Source organism: Amblyraja radiata, chromosome 7, assembly GCF_010909765.2.
Source record: "Amblyraja radiata isolate CabotCenter1 chromosome 7, sAmbRad1.1.pri, whole genome shotgun sequence".
NCBI classification, from domain to species: Eukaryota; Metazoa; Chordata; class Chondrichthyes; order Rajiformes; family Rajidae; genus Amblyraja; species Amblyraja radiata.
In genome coordinates, this window is record NC_045962.1 from 80,123,602 (window position 1) to 80,140,796 (window position 17,195).

General features: G+C 46.2%; 1 protein-coding gene across 1 annotated transcript in view; it reads left to right on the plus strand.

The window, feature by feature from the left end:
• LOC116975561 (contactin-associated protein-like 5) overlaps positions 1 to 17,195 on the plus strand; it is a 1,077,365-nt gene that overhangs the window by 862,813 nt on the left and 197,357 nt on the right. Inside the window, exon 17 of the mRNA XM_033024848.1 lies at positions 5,360 to 5,578. Within this exon, the coding sequence (XP_032880739.1) occupies positions 5,360 to 5,578 (219 nt within the window). The remainder of the gene's footprint in view (positions 1 to 5,359; positions 5,579 to 17,195) is intronic.

Sequence of the window (17,195 nt, forward strand, 5' to 3'; positions counted from 1 at the left end):
TCCTTATATTTTTTATTCATTCATGGGATTTGGGAATAAATAGCAAGGTCAGCATTTATTTGTTTACCATCTTCAATTGGCCTTGAGAAGATAGTGGTGAACTGGCTTTAGTTCAATTTAGTTTGGAAATACAGCATGGAAACAGGCCCTTCGGCCCACCGAGTCCGCACCAACCAGCGATCCCTGCACAACTAACACTATCCTACACACACTAGGGACAATGTTTACATTGATACCAAACCAATTAACCTCCAAACCTGTACATCTTTGGAGTGTGGGAGGAAACCGATGAAATCATGCCGGCCACTTGGAGAATGCACAAACTCCATACAGACAAGTACCTGTAGTCAGGATCGAACCCGGGTCTCTGCCGCTGTAAGGCAGCAACTCGACCGCTGCACCACCGTGCTGCCTTCTTGAATTATTACAGTCCACATGGTAAAGATACTCCCATAGTGGGTAAAGAGTTTCTGACAGATCTCTGTTTATGTACTATTGTTTTCCCCCGTGGCCTACAATCTTTTACCCAGTGTTCATGGAATACTTTCTTAAATGTTAAGACGAGCTAGGTTTCATTAACTTTGTGTGACAGTGTATTCTGCATTCTATTAGGTTATCAAGTGAAAGTATTTCTAATTATAGTTTAGTTTAGTTTTGAGATATAACGCGGAAACAGGCCCACCGGGTCCGCGCTGACCAGCGATCCCCGCACATTAACACGATCCTACACCCACAAGGGCCAATTTTTACATTTACAAAGCCAATTAACTTACAAATTTGTACACCTTTGGATGTGTGGGAGGAAACCGAAGATCTCGGAGAAAACCCACGCAGGCCACGGGAAAACTCTGTACAGACAGCACCCGTAGTCAGGATCGAACCCGGAACTCCGGCGCTGCAGTCGCTGTAAGGCAGCAACTCTACCGCTGTGCCACCGTGACCGCCTCTGCTGAGTGTTTCTCTGTGGTACTAAACATGAATAACTGGCCCTTATCTATCGACCAGTGGCACTAACGCCGGTGGTGATGAAGTGCTTTGAGAGGTTGATCATGGAGCAAATCAACTCCTACCTCGACAAAAACCTGGACCCACTGCAGTTCGCGTACCGCCACAACAGATCAACGGTGGATGCGATCTCGCTGGCCCTCCACTCCGCACTGGACCACTTGGACAACAAAAACTCATATGTCAGGCTGTTATTCATTGATTACAGCTCGGCATTTAACACAATCATCCCCTCCAAACTGGTTACCAAACTCGCAGAACTGGGTCTCTGCGCATCCCTCTGCAACTGGATCCTCGACTTCCTCATCCACAGACCACAGTCTGTTCGTATTGGTGGAAATGTGTCAGCCTCGATAACAATCAGCACGGGAGCACCTCAAGGCTGCGTGCTCAGCCCCCTGCTGTACTCACTCTATACCCATGACTGCGTAGCGAACCACAGTGCGAACTCCATCATCAAGTTCGCTGACGACACCACTATTGTGGGGCGTATCACTGATGGGGATGAGTCAGAATACAGAAGAGAGATCGAGCAACTGTCCATATGGTGCCAGCGCAATAACCTGGCCCTCAACACCAGCAAAACCAAGGAACTGATTGTGGACTTTGGAAGGAGTAGGAGGGGGACCCACAGCCCCATTTATATCAGCGGGTCGATGGTTGAAAGGGTCAAGAACTTCAAATTCCTGGGCGTGCACATCTCTGAAGATCTTTCCTGGTCCGAGAACACTAACGCAATTATCAAAAAGCTCATCAGCGCCTCTACTTCCTGAGAAGATTATGGAGAGTCGGATTGTCAAGGGAGACTCTCTCTAACTTCTACAGGTGCAGTCGAGAGCATACTGACCGGTTGCATCGTGGCTTGGTTCGGCAATTTGAGCGCCCTGGAGAGGAAAAGACTACAAAAAGTAGTAAACACTGCCCAGTCCATCATCGGCTCTGACCTTCCTTCCATCGAGGGGATTTATCGTAGTCGCTGCCTCAAAAAGGCTGGCAGTATCATCAAAGACCCACACCATCCTGGCCACACACTCATCTCCCTGCTACCTTCAGGTAGAAGGTACAGGAGCCTGAAGACTGCAACAACCAGGTTCAGGAATAGCTACTTCCCCACAGCCATCAGGCTATTAAACCTGGCTCGGACAAAACTCTGATTATTAATAACCACTTTCTGTTATTTGCACTTTACCAGTTTATTTATTCATGTGTGTATATATTTATATCATGGTATATGGACACATTTATCTGTTTTGTAGTAAATGCCTACTATTTTCTGTGTGCTTAAGCAAAGCAAGAATTTCATTGTCCTATAACCATATAACAAATATAACCATATAACAATTACAGCACGGAAACAGGCCATCTCGACCCTTCTAGTCCGTGCCGAACACATAATCTCCCCTAGTCCCATATACCTGCGCTCAGACCATAACCCTCCATTCCTTTCCCATCCATATAACTATCCAATTTATTTTTAAATGATAAAACCGAACCTGCCTCCACCACCTTCACTGGAAGCTCATTCCACACAGCTACCACTCTCTGAGTAAAGAAGTTCCCCCTCATGTTACCCCTAAACTTCAGTCCCTTAATTCTCAAGTCATGTCCCCTTGTTTGAATCTTCCCTACTCTCAGTGGGAAAAGCTTTTCCACGTCAACTCTGTCTATCCCTCTCATCATTTTAAAAACCTCTATCAAGTCCCCCCTTAACCTTCTGCGCTCCAAAGAATAAAGCCCTAACTTGTTCAACCTTTCTCTGTAACTTAGTTGCTGAAACCCAGGCAACATTCTAGTAAATCTCCTCTGTACTCTCTCTATTTTGTTGACATCCTTCCTATAATTAGGCGACCAAAATTGTACACCATACTCCAGAATTGGCCTCACCAATGCCTTGTACAATTTTAACATTACATCCCAACTTCTATACTCAATGCTCTGATTTATAAAGGCCAGCACACCAAAAGCTTTCTTTACCACCCTATCTACATGAGATTCCACTTTCAGGGAACTGTGCACAGTTATTCCCAGATCCCTCTGTTCAACTGCATTCCTCAATTCCCTACCATTTACCATGTACGTCCTATTTTGATTTGTCCTGCCAAGATGTAGCACCTCACACTTATCAGCATTAAACTCCATCTGCCATCTTTCAGCCCACTCTTCCAACTGGCATAAATCTCTCTGTAGACTTTGAAACTCTTCTTCATTACCCGCAACCCCACCTATCTTAGTATCATCTGCATACTTACTAAGCCAATTTACCACACCATCGTCCAGATCATTGATGTACATGACAAACAACAGTGGACCCAACACAGATCCCTGTGGCACCCCACTCGTCACTGGCCTCCAACCTGACAAACAACCATCCACCATTACTCTCTGGCATCTCCCATTCAGCCACTGTTGAATCCATCTTGCTACTCCACCATTAATACCCAACCTTTGAACCTTCTTAACCAACCTTCCATGAGGAACCTTGTCAAAGGCCTTACTGAAGTCCATATACACAACATCCACTGCTTTACCCTCATCAATTTCCCGAGTAACATCTTCAAAAAATTCAAGAAGATTAGTTAAACATGACCTTCCAGGCACAAATCCATGTTGACTGTTCCTAATCAGACCCTGTTTATCCAGATGCTTATATATATTATCTCTAAGTATTCTTTCCATTAATTTGCCCACCACTGACGTCAAACTAACAGGTCTATAATTGCTAGGTTTACTCTTAGACCCCTTTTTAAACAATGGAACAACATGCGCAGCACGCCAATCCTCCGGCACTATTCCCGTTTCTAATGACATTTGAGACATTTAATGACCCTATACAGGGACACATGACAATAAACTCACTTGAACTTGAACTTGAACTTGAATTTACCTCCTTTTGTCGAGTTAATACCTTGAACAAAATATTTCCTGCATGCCAGATACTTGACAATCTATCTTCACTTCCAGCTTGCTTCTAGCTTTCTGCTTGAGAAAGGTGATCACACAAATGGTGGCAGGTGTATGGAACGATCTGCCGGAGGAGGTAGTTGATGCCGGGTCTATCGCAACATTGAAGGAACCTTTAGACAGGTGCATGGACATGACAGGTTTAGAGGGATATGGGCCAAAGCCAGGCAGGTGGGACTAGTATAGATGGAACTAGTTGGCTGGTGACGGCAAGACCGGCCGAAGGGACTGGTTCCATGCTGTATGACTCTAATGCCCCTGTCCCACTTTGTCCGTCTCCCTACCTGCTTCCACTACCTGCAACCTCCGGCAACCACCTGCAACCTCCGGGAACTGCACGGAAACCTTGGGTGGGGTGCAAAGTCTCCAGAGGTTTTCGTTCAGGTTTCCAAAGTGGGACAGGGGCGTAAGACTTTAAGGAGCTGAGCATGTTTGTTAACCCAAACTGTGACAATTATCTGAAGCTGAGTGAATCTTTTTGATAGGCCTGACTATGATATCTGTGTGTGGGAAAGTTATAAATCGCACACTATTCCCATTGCCTATCACCATCACGTGCAGAATATTAGAGGGCATGATGTTGCAGTTTCTTCCCAGCTGTTGTCACGCAACTCAACCATCCTATCACCAACTAGAGAGCAGTCCTAAACTACTACTATCTACCTCATTGGAGACCCCCGGACTATCTTTAATCCGACTTTACTGGTTTTATCTTGCACTAAACGCTATTCCCGTTATTACCTTTATCGTGTATCTGTAGACCGCGAATGGCTCGATTGGAATCGTGTGTTGTCTTTCCGCTGGCTGGTTAGCTTGCAACAAAAGCTTTTCACTGTACCTCGGTACCCGAGATGATGAACTAAACTGAAACCTTTTGTGAATAGCATCACTCTGCAACTATGTGACACTCATAAGGTTATAAGTGATGAGCAGACATTCGGCCCATCAACTCTTCTCCACCATTCAATCATGTCTGATCTATCTCACCCTCCTATAACCCCATTCTCCTGCCTTCTCCCCATAACCCCTGACACCCGTATTAATCAAGTGTCTATATCTATCTATCTGCCTTAATAATATCCATTGCCTTGGCCTCCACAGCCTTCGGTGGCAAAGAATCCCACACATTCACCACCATTTGACTAAAGAAATTCCTCCTCATCTCCTTCTTAAAGGAACGTCCTTTAATTCTGAGGCTGTGACCTCTGGTCCTCGACTCTCCCACTAGTGGAAACATCCTCTGCACATCCACTCTATCCAGGCCTTTTCACTATTCGGTAAGTTTCAAATGAGGTCACCCTCCTCATTCCTCTGAGCTCCAGCCAGCTGACAAACGCTCACCCTATGTTGACCACGCCAGCTCACTCCCTATTGTCACATGTGCTTCTTGCAGCCCCAGTGGAGGTTCTCTTCTCCTTCAACGTGGGCAACGGGCCTTTCATGGTGGCCGTGAGATCGCCAACGCAGCTCAACGACAACCAGTGGCATTACGTTCATGCCGAGCGGAACATCAAGGCGGCGTCGCTACGAGTGGACCACCTTCCGCGGAAGGCACGAGAGGCGCCGCCCGAAGGCCACATCCACTTGCAGCTCAACAGCCAGCTCTTTGTAGGTAGGAGCACCCACTTCAAGAACAGAACGAGATCCGTAAAAAATATATATTATGATATCATTACATTTTGTGCCTGTCCTCTGCGATAAGGTCTGTGGGGGAATGGGAGTTAATTTGGTTAATGGAAACTTCAAATGGTTAATAGGGCAGCACGGTGGCGCAGCGGTAGATTTGCAACCTCACAGCGCCAGAGACCCGGGTTTGATCCCGACTTCCGCTGTTGCCTGTACGGAGTTTGTACGTTTGGAGTGTGGAAGAAAACCGAAGATCGCGGAGAAAAGCCACTCAATGTCACGGGGAGAACGTACAAACTCCTTACAGACAAGCACCCGTAGTCAGGATGGAACCAGGGTCCCGGTCTCTGTAACACTAGCCACCGTGCTGCCCATACCTGCCTCCCCCTTTTCCAACTTCCTTCTCCCCCCTAGAATCATAGCGAAGAAGGGTCTCGACCCAAAAAGTCACCTCTGCATCTTCTCCAAAGATGCTGCCTGGGCACTATGTTATAAAAAATATATTGTCAAGCTTGAAACGGTTCAGAGAAGATTTACGAGGATGTTGCTTGGACTAGCGAGCGTGTGCTATAGGGAGAGGTTGAGTAGGCTGGGTCTCTATTCCTTGGAGCACAGGAGGATGAGAGTGATCTTATAAAGGTGGACAAAATCATGAGAGGAATAGATCGGATAGATGCACTGAGTCTTTTACCCAGAGTAGGGGAATCGAGGACCAGAGGACATAGGTTCAAGATGAAGGGGAAAAGATTTAATAGGAATCTGAGAGTTAACTTTTTCACAAAAAGGGTGGCATCGAACAAGCTGCCAGAGGAGGTAAAATGTTCAAGAAGGATCTGCAGATGCTGGAAAATCAAAGGTAGAGAAAATTATTGGAGAAACTCAGCGGGTACGGCAGCATCTATGGAGCGAAGGAGATAGGCAACGTTTCGGGCCGAAACCCTTCTTCAGTCTGAAGACGGGTTTCGGCCCAAAACGGTGCGTATTTCCTTCGCTCCATAGATGCTGCCGTACCCACTGAGTTTCTCCAGGAATTTTGTCTGCCAGAGGAGGTAGTTGAGGCTGGGACTATCCCAATGTTTAAGAAACAGTAAGACGGATACATGGATTGGGCAAGTTTGGAGGGATATGGACCAAATGCAGGCAGGTGGGACTGGTGTAGCTGGGACATTGTTGGCCGGTGTGGGCAAGTTGGGCTGAAGGGCCTGTTTCCACATGGTATCACTCTATGACTCTGTGACCCATTGAGTTACTCCAGCACGTTGTGTCGTTTTGAGTGCAGCTCGATCCCTGGTCATTGCTAATCTACAACTGAATGCAGTGTAGCAGAATTCAATTGCTGGAAAAAATAAGGCACTCAGTCCACTTATAAAAGCACTTGACACCAATGAACCATGTAGAGTGTGTATTGCATTCCTGTTGTTGTAACAGATTGTCTTGCAGGTTCATTACAGGGTTCTCTGAAGCAAAAGGAGATAAGATGTTTAAGTGAAATTCAAAGGATGTAACTAGTCCTTGATAGTATTTGATAAAATAATGCACAAGAGACTCAAGACAAAGATATGTACAGAGCGTATTAAGGGGAATATGACCATGTGGAGGGAGGGAAATCAATAGTTCATAGGTTCTAGGAGCAGAATTAAGCCATTCGGCCCATCAAGTCTACCCCATCATTCAAACATGGCTGATCTATCTTTCCCACTCAACCCCATTCTCCTGCCTTCTCCCCATAAGATAGAAACATAGAACCATAGAAAATAGATGCAGGAGGAGGCCATTCAACCCTTCGAGCCAGCACCGCCATTTAATGTGATCATGGCTGATCATCCACAACCAGTACCTCATTCCTGCCTTCTCCCCATATCCCCTGACTCTGCTATCTTCAAGAGCCCTATCTAGCTCTCTCTTGAGAGTTTCCAGAGAACCGGCCTCCACTGCCCTCTGAGGCAAAGAATTCCACAGACTCACAACTCTCTGTGTGAAAATGTGTTTCCTCATTTCGTTCTAAATGGCTTGCCCCTTATTCTTAAACTGTGGCCTCTGGTTCTGGACTCCCCCAACATCAGGAACATGTTTCCTGCCTCTAGCGTGTCCAAACCCTTAATAATCTTATATGTTTCAATAAGATCCCCTCTCAGCCTTCTAAACTCCAGAGTATACAAGACCAGCCGCTCTATTCTCTCAGCATATGACGTTTTGTGGCATAACAAATATTTGGCAGTGGATGGCGAATTCTCTTCTCACCCGGGGAAGCAAACCTAGATTGCATTTGTAAAGCTCTATTCTAACGTACATCTGCAAATTATATTCCAAATCAGGATGCACTAAAATGAGTAGGAAGTAGCAACTGCAGATGCTGGTTTACACCGATGATGACACAAACTGCTGGAGTAACTCAGCTGGACAGGCAATATCTCTGGAGGGAAGGAATGGGTGACGTTTCAGGTCGAGACCCTTCTTCAGACCCTTCTGCGAGAATTCTGTTGTTTTCTCAAAGATGATCTATCGTTTTCACACCTTAACCCTCCGTATCTCTGTGTCACCCTCTCCCCTAACTCTCAGTCTGAAGAAGGGTCTCGACCCGAAACTTTTCTTTCATTTCTGGTCTGGTCTGACCCCATTCTTTCTCTCCAGGGACGCTGCCTGTCCCGCTGAGTCACTCCAGCATTTTGTATCTAAGCACTGAAATGAGTTTACACAAAATTGCTGGGGAAACTCAGCGGGTGCAGCAGCATCTATGGAGCGAAGGAAATAGGCGACGTTTCGGGCCGAAACCCTTCTTCAGACTGATGGGGGGTGGGGGGGGGGAAAGAAAGAAGGAAAAGGGGAGGAGGAGGAGGAGCCCGAGGGCGGGCGGATGGGAGGGTGGGAGGAGACAGCTAGAGGGTTAAGGAAGGGGAGGAGACAGCAAGGGCTAGCCAAATTGGGAGAATTCAATGTTAATGCCATAAGGACGCAAGGTCCCCAGATGGAATATGAGGTGCTGTTCCTCCAATTTCCGCTGTTGCTCACTATGTTTCCCCAGCAATTTTGTGTACCTTCGATATTCCAGCATCTGCAGTTCCCTTTTGAACACTGAAATGAGTTTATTTGGCAACAATGCTTTGGGGTTGAGAAGCATAGTTCTTCTTATCGAGTCCACGCACAAGATTAGAAGTTGCCCAGCCAGAGCTGAACACATTTCTCGGCATCTGCGTACAACGCTGAATGCCTTGTCGCTTCTTGTGCTTCTTGTGCGTGGTGGTGGAAAGATTGGTGGAAACAGGGTCGCGACGTGAACGCCCTTTCCTTGACCCCGAGAAGCATAGTTGATGATCAATCTGAAATAGATTGCATGGACTGGAGGGATCATTTTGGCAGGCTTTTCAGATATTCCCTTGAAATATGTACAATTGTGCAGGAAACAAAACCGAAATGGCAGATATCCAGATCTAATTATTTTAACAACAGCATTTGCATTTGGAGATAATTGTGTTCCTTTATCAGTGCAAGGGCCACATTCAGCAGTCAGGCATACAGAGACTTGGCTTTTGGGCATTGCTTAATGTGTCGGTGCGATATTTTGTGTAAAAGTCGAGAATTGCCTCTGCGGATGAAATACGTCAGCTAGCAATTGGCTCGCAATGTGTCACCACACTCTTTGGCAAAGATTTGAGCTATTTTAACAGATGCAGAAAGCAGATTTGGATCTTCTGTTTGGCACGCGGAGCGCTCAAAAGACGGTAATTAATCTGAAAAATTGTGATGAATGCAATTTTAAAAAGCGATTACAAGCCTTGATGGTTGTAAACATGTCACACAGTTATTCCAGAATGAACAATGTCAAATTTCATTTTTAACCATAAATCTTCATTCCTCAAGGGCAAATTGCGTTGAGAAATGCATTGTTTTCTTTCCACCGGCAGTATTTCAACGCGGTATTGGATCATAGTTTGGCTCAGAAATACTCTTGCTGAAAGCCATTAGGTGTGCACACCTTTATATTTGTTCTGCTGTTGATCAAAATTGGTCTCTTTCGGCTCAAACCCCTTTAAGTTTGCAGCTTCAGCGTTTTAACACACGGGTGCCCTTGCGCCAGTACAAAATGCTTTCGATGGGATTTTGCCACAAATGGAAAATGAAGCTGCCCGTCCATTTGATGGACTCTAAGTGCAGATCAAAACCCGTGGATGTATCCAGTAGCACTTTGATCAAAGAGAGAAGCACAAAACTGCATTGAGCAAGACCCAAAGTGCTGGAGTACCTCAGCGGGTCAGGGAGCATCCGTGGAGAATATGAATAGGTGACGTTTCAGGTTGGGACCTTTCTTCAGACTGACTGTAATGGGGGGGGGGGGGGAGAATGCTGGAAAAGTGGTGGTAAGGTCGGGGGGGGGGGGCAGGACAAAGTCTGGCAAGTGATAGGTGGATACACGTGAAGGGGCAGAGAGGCAGTGATTGGCAAATAGGTGGACAAAGACCATAGAAACATAGAAAATAGGTGCAGGAGTAGGCCAGTCGCCCCTTCGAGCCAACACCACCATTCAATATGATCTTGGCTGATCATCCAAACTCAGTACCCCGTTCCTGCTTTCTCCCCATATCCCTTGATTCCGTTAGCCCTAAGAGCTAAATTCAGCTCTTGCTTGAAAACATCCAGTGAATTTGGCCTCCACCGCCTTCTGTGGCAGAGAATTCCACAGATTCACAACTCCCTGGGTGAAAATGTCTTTCCTCGTCTCAGTCCTAAATGGCCGACCCCTTATTCTTATGCTGTGACCAGAGATGAAAAGGAGCAAAAGGAGGACAGGTAAGGAGAGAAGGAGAGTGGAATGTAAAAACGGAGGGAGTGATATCGGGGGAAAGAAATTGGGGGCACAAGAAAGAGGGAGGAGAACGTGGAGGGATGTCGCTTGAGGGGCAGCAGTGGTAGATTTGCTGCCTCACAGTGCCAGAGACCCGGGTTCAATCCTGACTAAGGGTGTTACCTATAGGGAGTTTATACATTCTACCTGTGATCGCGTGGGTTTCCTCTGCATGCTCTGGTTCCCTCCCACATTCCAATGACGTGAGGTTTCTAGGTTAATTGGCTTCTGTAAATTGCTCCTAGCGTGTAGCTTAGAAATGGAGTAAGGGCCAAAGGGACTGGGATGCTGTGGCTCTAAACTAAACTAAAACGATAACATTTTGGGCCAGGACCCTTCTTCAGATATTAGTGGGCATGTGTGAGAATTAGTAAGGAAATAATGGGACAAAGGAATGATAGGATTGCTCTGAGGGCTAGCACAAACTTGATGGGCCGAATGATCTCACGCTATGACATATGTGCCTGTGTTGCTGTTACAAGTAAAGTGTTCGATATACTCTCGTGTTAATCGTAGGATCGTGTTAATGTGCGGGGATCGCTGGTCGGCGCGGACCCGGTGGGCCGAAGGGCCTGTTTCCGCGCTGTATCTCTGAACCAAACTAAACTAAAATACTGACAATGAAGAAGGATCCCGACCCAAAATGGTCTCCAGAGATGCTGCCTGACCCGCTGAGTTGGTTCAGTTTAGTTTATTGTCACGTGCACGGAGGTACAGTGAACCATTTTTGCGTTTTGTGTCTTTTTCACTCTAAAACCATCGTTCCTACAATGTGCCCACTGCGACGGAAGAATTTCCTTAAACCCCTGTCCCACTTAGGCGAGATTATCGGCGACTACAGGCGACTAGACTGTTTTCACATGGTCGCGGGGTGACGCCTGTATGGTCGTGAATAGTCTCCTCAAGTCACCTAAAGAGTCGTAACGTTTTCCTGGTCGCAGCTGGATTTTGAAATGTTCAAAACCTTTCGGCGACTGTGGGCTTGACGTAGCTTGTCTTCTCCGTGGTAGGTGCTGTTGTAGGTTGTCGCCAGGTGACGTAGGTTGACGCCGGGTGCTGACTTCGGTGAATTCCATTGGCGACTACCTACGTCAACCGGCGACAGGAACCGGCGACTGAATTGTCTTCAGTTGTCGCCGACAGGATCGTTGCTTGTCATAGCTTGTGGACGTAGGTTGATTTTGCTTGTCATAGGTTGTCGCCTATGTGGTCACAGGTTGTCGCACATGTGGTCGTAGGTGGATGTCCTAATGGGTCGCCGGTTGTCGGTAGCTTGCCGTAGCTTCACGTCGACTCGGTGGTAGGTTCTCGTAGCTTGTCGTAGACATTGTCGTGGGGGGGGGGTCCACTCTCCGCTCTTTCGGCAACCTGCTATGACTGTGACAGTCACCGAAAAAAATCACCTAAGTGGGACAGGCCCTTCACTCTTTATCCCTCCAAGTTATTATATTCAGCCACCATTCAGTCTCCTCATTTGTACAACAATATTTGTTTCCTTTCCACACGCTGACACTTATAAATGTAATGAGTTATTTCCGTAAGATTGCCACATTAACCACTGCAATTTTTATTAAGTTGATCATGTCTTCTCATTATTTCTGATGCTGCCATGGTCAAAAGCGTGAAGAAAATTTGATAATGCAGCTAACACTTAGCGGATTCCGCACAAAACTAATTTCTATGTTAATTGAATCAGAGGCATCCGGGTATTATGCGACTTCAAAGTGCAGTTAAATCTGTAATAAACCATGAGCTGTGTGAAGGCTATACATTTTCATTACAGTATTAATGCTACTCATTTACTGCTCGTTCAGCACATCAGTGGTACCACTTCCTCAGGCACTGAATGTTCATTAATTAATTGATTGCTGTAACTCTCGGCAGAGTTGGGTTTAACAAATGGGGACCTGACATTTTTGTACTGGCGACCTTAAAATTATCGGGACTTTGATGTAAGATCACATTAGTGCGCTGCATGTTCCAGAGCGGTCCGCAGTGTAAATGTGGACAAATATCAATTGGTTCTCATGTTAGCTTTAACTGGCAAAGCTCTCTCAGAATTGTAAATTTGTTTGATGGAAACTAAACAAGGGTAAGATTTTTGTTTTGAACGTTGACATTGGGGTATTGGTTTTGGACGATCAGCCATGGGCATATTGAATGGCGGTTCTGGCTCGAAGGGCCGAATGGCCTGCTCCTGCACCAGCACCTATTTTCTATGTTTCTATGTACGGGTTTGTAGGTTAATTGGCTTGGTATAAATGTTAAATGTAAAATGTAAAATTGTCCCTAGTGTGTGTAGGACAGCGTTAACGTGCGGGCGATCGCTGGTCGGTGCGGACTCGGTGGGCCGAAGGGCCTGTTTCCGCGCTGTATCTCTAAACTAAATAAGCTGAACTAAACGGAGGTCACGACTTTGGGGGCGGCAATGTTATTTCAATGTGCCTCGGTACACGTGAGAATAAACTAAACTAAACAGAAACTGATAGCCGTGGACGTCGGCTATGGGAAAGGATCTGCCGATTCCGGCCGGGTCTGAGTTCCAGAGCCCCGGCCGCAGGGAGAAAATTTGACCCGACGATCGGCACGTAAGTCCCAATGAGGTTGATATCAGCCACCTCACCCAGCCTAAGCGCTACCATGTTTGGGGGGGGGGGGGGGGGGGGGAAACTTCTGGGGGGGGTTGTCATTGTCATTTTTGTCCAGATTAAAGGTGGTACCGGACCACCAGTTGCTGGAGAATCGGTGGTGGACTTGTAGAAATAAATCTTAAACATTGCCGGCTTTGCAGGCTTAAGTGGGGCTATTAAGTAACAGTTTGGATTGTAGGCCAGGTCTGATACACTACAGTATTAAAACGACCAAGCGCAGGCTCGGTGATCGTTTCGTTGAACACTTCCGCTCAATCCGCCTAGACCTCCATGATCCCCCATTTGCTAAACACTTTAACCCCCCCTCCCATTCCCACACTGACCTTTCCGTCCTGGGCCTTCTCCATTGTCAGAGTGAGGCCCAACACAAATTGGAGGAATTGGAGGAACAGCACCTCATATTTCGCTTGGGCAGCTTACACCCCAGCAGTATGAACATTGACTTCTCTAACTTCAAGTAGCTCACTCTCTCTCTCTCTCTTCCTAGTTTAGTCTTCCTGATTAAATTTTACTTTGCATGTCTCGTTCTCATCTTTCTCCAGCTAACAATGATCTATTCCACATTTTCCTTGATCCTCATCACCTTTGACACAGTATTAAATGATTTCTATTTGTTAACGTTGAAAATGTTAGTTCTTGGCAGCTTTGAAAGCGTTATAACGTTCAATATATTGATTTTATTGACATGGTTTAGAAATTAGCAATCTTACAGGAGAGAGAGATTGGGGATAATGACCCAATACTCAAAACTGGCAGAAAGTGATTAATAATAACCTACGATGACTTGAATTGTCACAAATATTCACTGTGTTTTTAAATTATAAGGTCATAAGTGATAGGAGCAGGATTAGGCCATTCAGCCCCTAAAGTCTACTCCGTCATGCAATCATGGATGATCGATCACTCCCTCCTATCCCCATTCTCCTGCCTTTTCCCCATAACCCCTGACACCCATACTAATCACAAATCCATCTATCTCTGCCTCAAAAATATCCACTGACTCGGCCTCCACAGCCTTTTGCGGCAAAGAATTCCACAGATTCATCAGCCTCTGACTAAAGAAATTCCTCCTCCTCTCCTTTCTAAAAAAACATTCTTTAATTCTGAGGCTATGTCCTCTGGTCCTGGACTCTCCCACTAGTGGAAACATCCTCTCCACATCCAGGCCGTTCACCGTTCGCTAATTTTCAATGAGTACCCCCTCATCCTTCTAAACTCCAGCGAGGCCCTGTGCCGTCAAACGCTCATCGTATGTTAATTCATGTGATTTGGACAATGGGAGAGTAAGCAGCATGACTGGATTTTTTTGAGGGCACAAAGATAAGCAGCATTGTAGGCAATTGAACTGGGAAGCGTTAGGTTACAAAGAGGTATTATTAGTGATATGAAAATGAACGAGCAACGCTGTGGGCCAATGCTTTCAATCTTGCCAAATGGAATACCATGCACCATGAACAGGTAAAGGTACAATGTTCCGAATGATGAAAACCTGCAATCACAGCCAAACAAAATTAAGGGATCCAAGTACAAGGATCATTAAAATTATATTGAAAAGCGCAGAAAATAATTAAGGCCATTAATCAAATTTGCCATATATTTTAGCCTGTTTCCCTGCAACAGGTTTAGGGCGAAAATCTACAAACTTCCATTTGCTCCATTTATACCTCACGCTGCCTCGGCAAGCAGCAAAACCAACCTGGTCTCAACCCGGTCACTTCCTCTTCTCCCCTCTCCCATCGGGCAAAAGGTACAGAAGTGTGAAAACGCACACCTCCAGATTCAGGGACAGTTTCTTCCCAGCTGTTATCAGGCAACTGAACCATCCTACCACAACCAGAGAGCAGTGCTGAACCACTATCCACCTCGTTGGTGACCCTCGGACTATCCTTGATCGGACTTTACCTTGCACTAAACGTTATTCCCTTATCATGTATCTGTGCATTGTAAATGGCTTGATTGTAATCATGTTTTGTCTTTCTGATAACTGAGGGCGGCACGGTGGTGCAGCGGTAGAGTTGCTGCCTTACAGCAAATGCAATGCCGGAGACCAGGGTTCGATCCCAACTACGCAGTTTATACCTTCTCCCCGTGACCTGCGTGGGTCTTCTCTGAGATCTTCGGTTCCCTCCCACACTCCAAAAACGTACAGGTTTGTAGGTTAATTGGCTTAGTAGATGTAAAAATTGTCCCTAGTGTGGGTAGGACAGTGTCAATGTGCGGGGATTGCTGGTCGGCGCGGACCCGGTGGGTCGAAGGGCCTGTTTCCGCGCTGTATCTCTAAACTAAACCTGACGTCCTCTGAGTGAGGGCTACGTGTATATATGTATGTAGTCTGTTTTGTTGTGCTATTCTTATAACAAATGTAAAGCACTTTGGCCAACGAGAGTTGTTTTTTAAATGTGCTATATAAATAAATGTGACTTGACTTAGCTTGACTTAAACTTAACTAAACTAAATTAAACACGTAAGCAAAGCTTTTCACTGTACCTCTGTACACGTGACAATAAACTAAACCTCTTACTTCCAATATTGGCGTGCTAGTGGAACTAGTGTACCTGGGACCTGTTGGCAGGTGTGAGTAAGTTGAGCCGAAGGGCCTGTTTCCACCCTGTCTGACTCTTTGACTATGTGGTGGTGATGGGAAGGGGATGGCAGTGGGGGGGGGGTTAGATTATGTAATAGATTTTACACTCTGTAGGAAGGAACTGCAGATGCTGGTTCACTCCAAAGATAGACATTAAATGATGGAGTACCTCAGTGAGTCAGGCAGCATCTCAGGAAGAAAGGAATAGGAGACGTTTCGAAGATTGAAGAAGGGTCTCAGCCCGAAACGTCACCGATTCCTTTTCTCCAGAGATGCTGATCAACTCAATTCTTTCTTGTCACTGTTCTTTCCCTTCCCGACATTAGCAGTTCCACTTGCCCTTGTCCTGTTTGTTCCCTGTTCACGTTCCCATTGCGTGGCCCTCCATTTCAATGCAGAATTATGTAAACCTGCTTGTCCTGTGCACCGAGCAATGACAAAACTTGCCACTCGACTAAACACATGAGATGACCGAAAATACACTCGAACCTGTCACTACTGCTGCAAGCCCATCGTGTGGCTTGCTCTGACGTTTACAATGTAACTGGAACAAGTACTTTATCAGCAATTCAGCAGCCTGCAACAGCAACTGGACAAGTGTCCCATGATGGTTCGGTCCTCATTCACTTCCGTTTAGTTTTGCTCCAAGAAGTTAGAGAAGCTGATACAATTATAACTCTTAAAAGACATTTGGACAGAAAGGTAGCGTTTAGGGGGGCTATGGGCCAAATGCAGGCAAATGGACTAGTGCAGTATGAACCAGTGAAAATGAACTAGTGTAGTTCAGTCTGACGAAGGGTCCCGAACCGAAACGTCACCTATTCAGATTCAGACTCAACTTTATTGTCATTGTCAGTGTACACTACAGAGACAACAAAATGCAGTTAGCATCTCCCTAGAAGAGCGACATAGAATATGAGCAATAAATAAATCTATTTACGTGCATACAGTCATAGTATTTTTTTTTCCTGGTGGGAGGAGTGTCCGGGGGGGGGGGGGGTGATTGGCAATCACTGAGGTACAGTGTTGAGTAATGTAACAGCCGCAGGGAAGAAGCTGTTCCTGGACCGGCTGGTTCGGCAACGGAGAGGCCTATAGCGCCTCCCGGATGGTAGGAGGGTAAACAGTCTGTGGTTGGGGTGAGAGCAGTCCTATTCCTTTTCACCAGAGATGCTGCGTGACCCGCTGAGTTACTCCAGCACTTTGTATCTTTCTTTGGTGCAGTTTGACCACGGCAATAGGGCAGCACGTTGGCGCAGCGGTAGAGTCGCAGCCTTAAAGTGCCAGAGACCCGGGTTCGATCCTGACTACGGGAGCTATCAGTACGGAGTTTGTGCATTCTCCCCGTGACCTGCGTGGGTTTTCCCCGGGTGCTCTGCTTTCCTCCCACACTCCAAAGACGTACAGGTCTGTAGGTTAATTGGCTTGGGCAAAATGGTAAAAATTGTTGCTAGTGTGTGTGGGATCGTGTTAATAATGTGCAGGTATCGCTGGTCGGCACGGACTCGGTGGGCCGACGTGCCAGTTT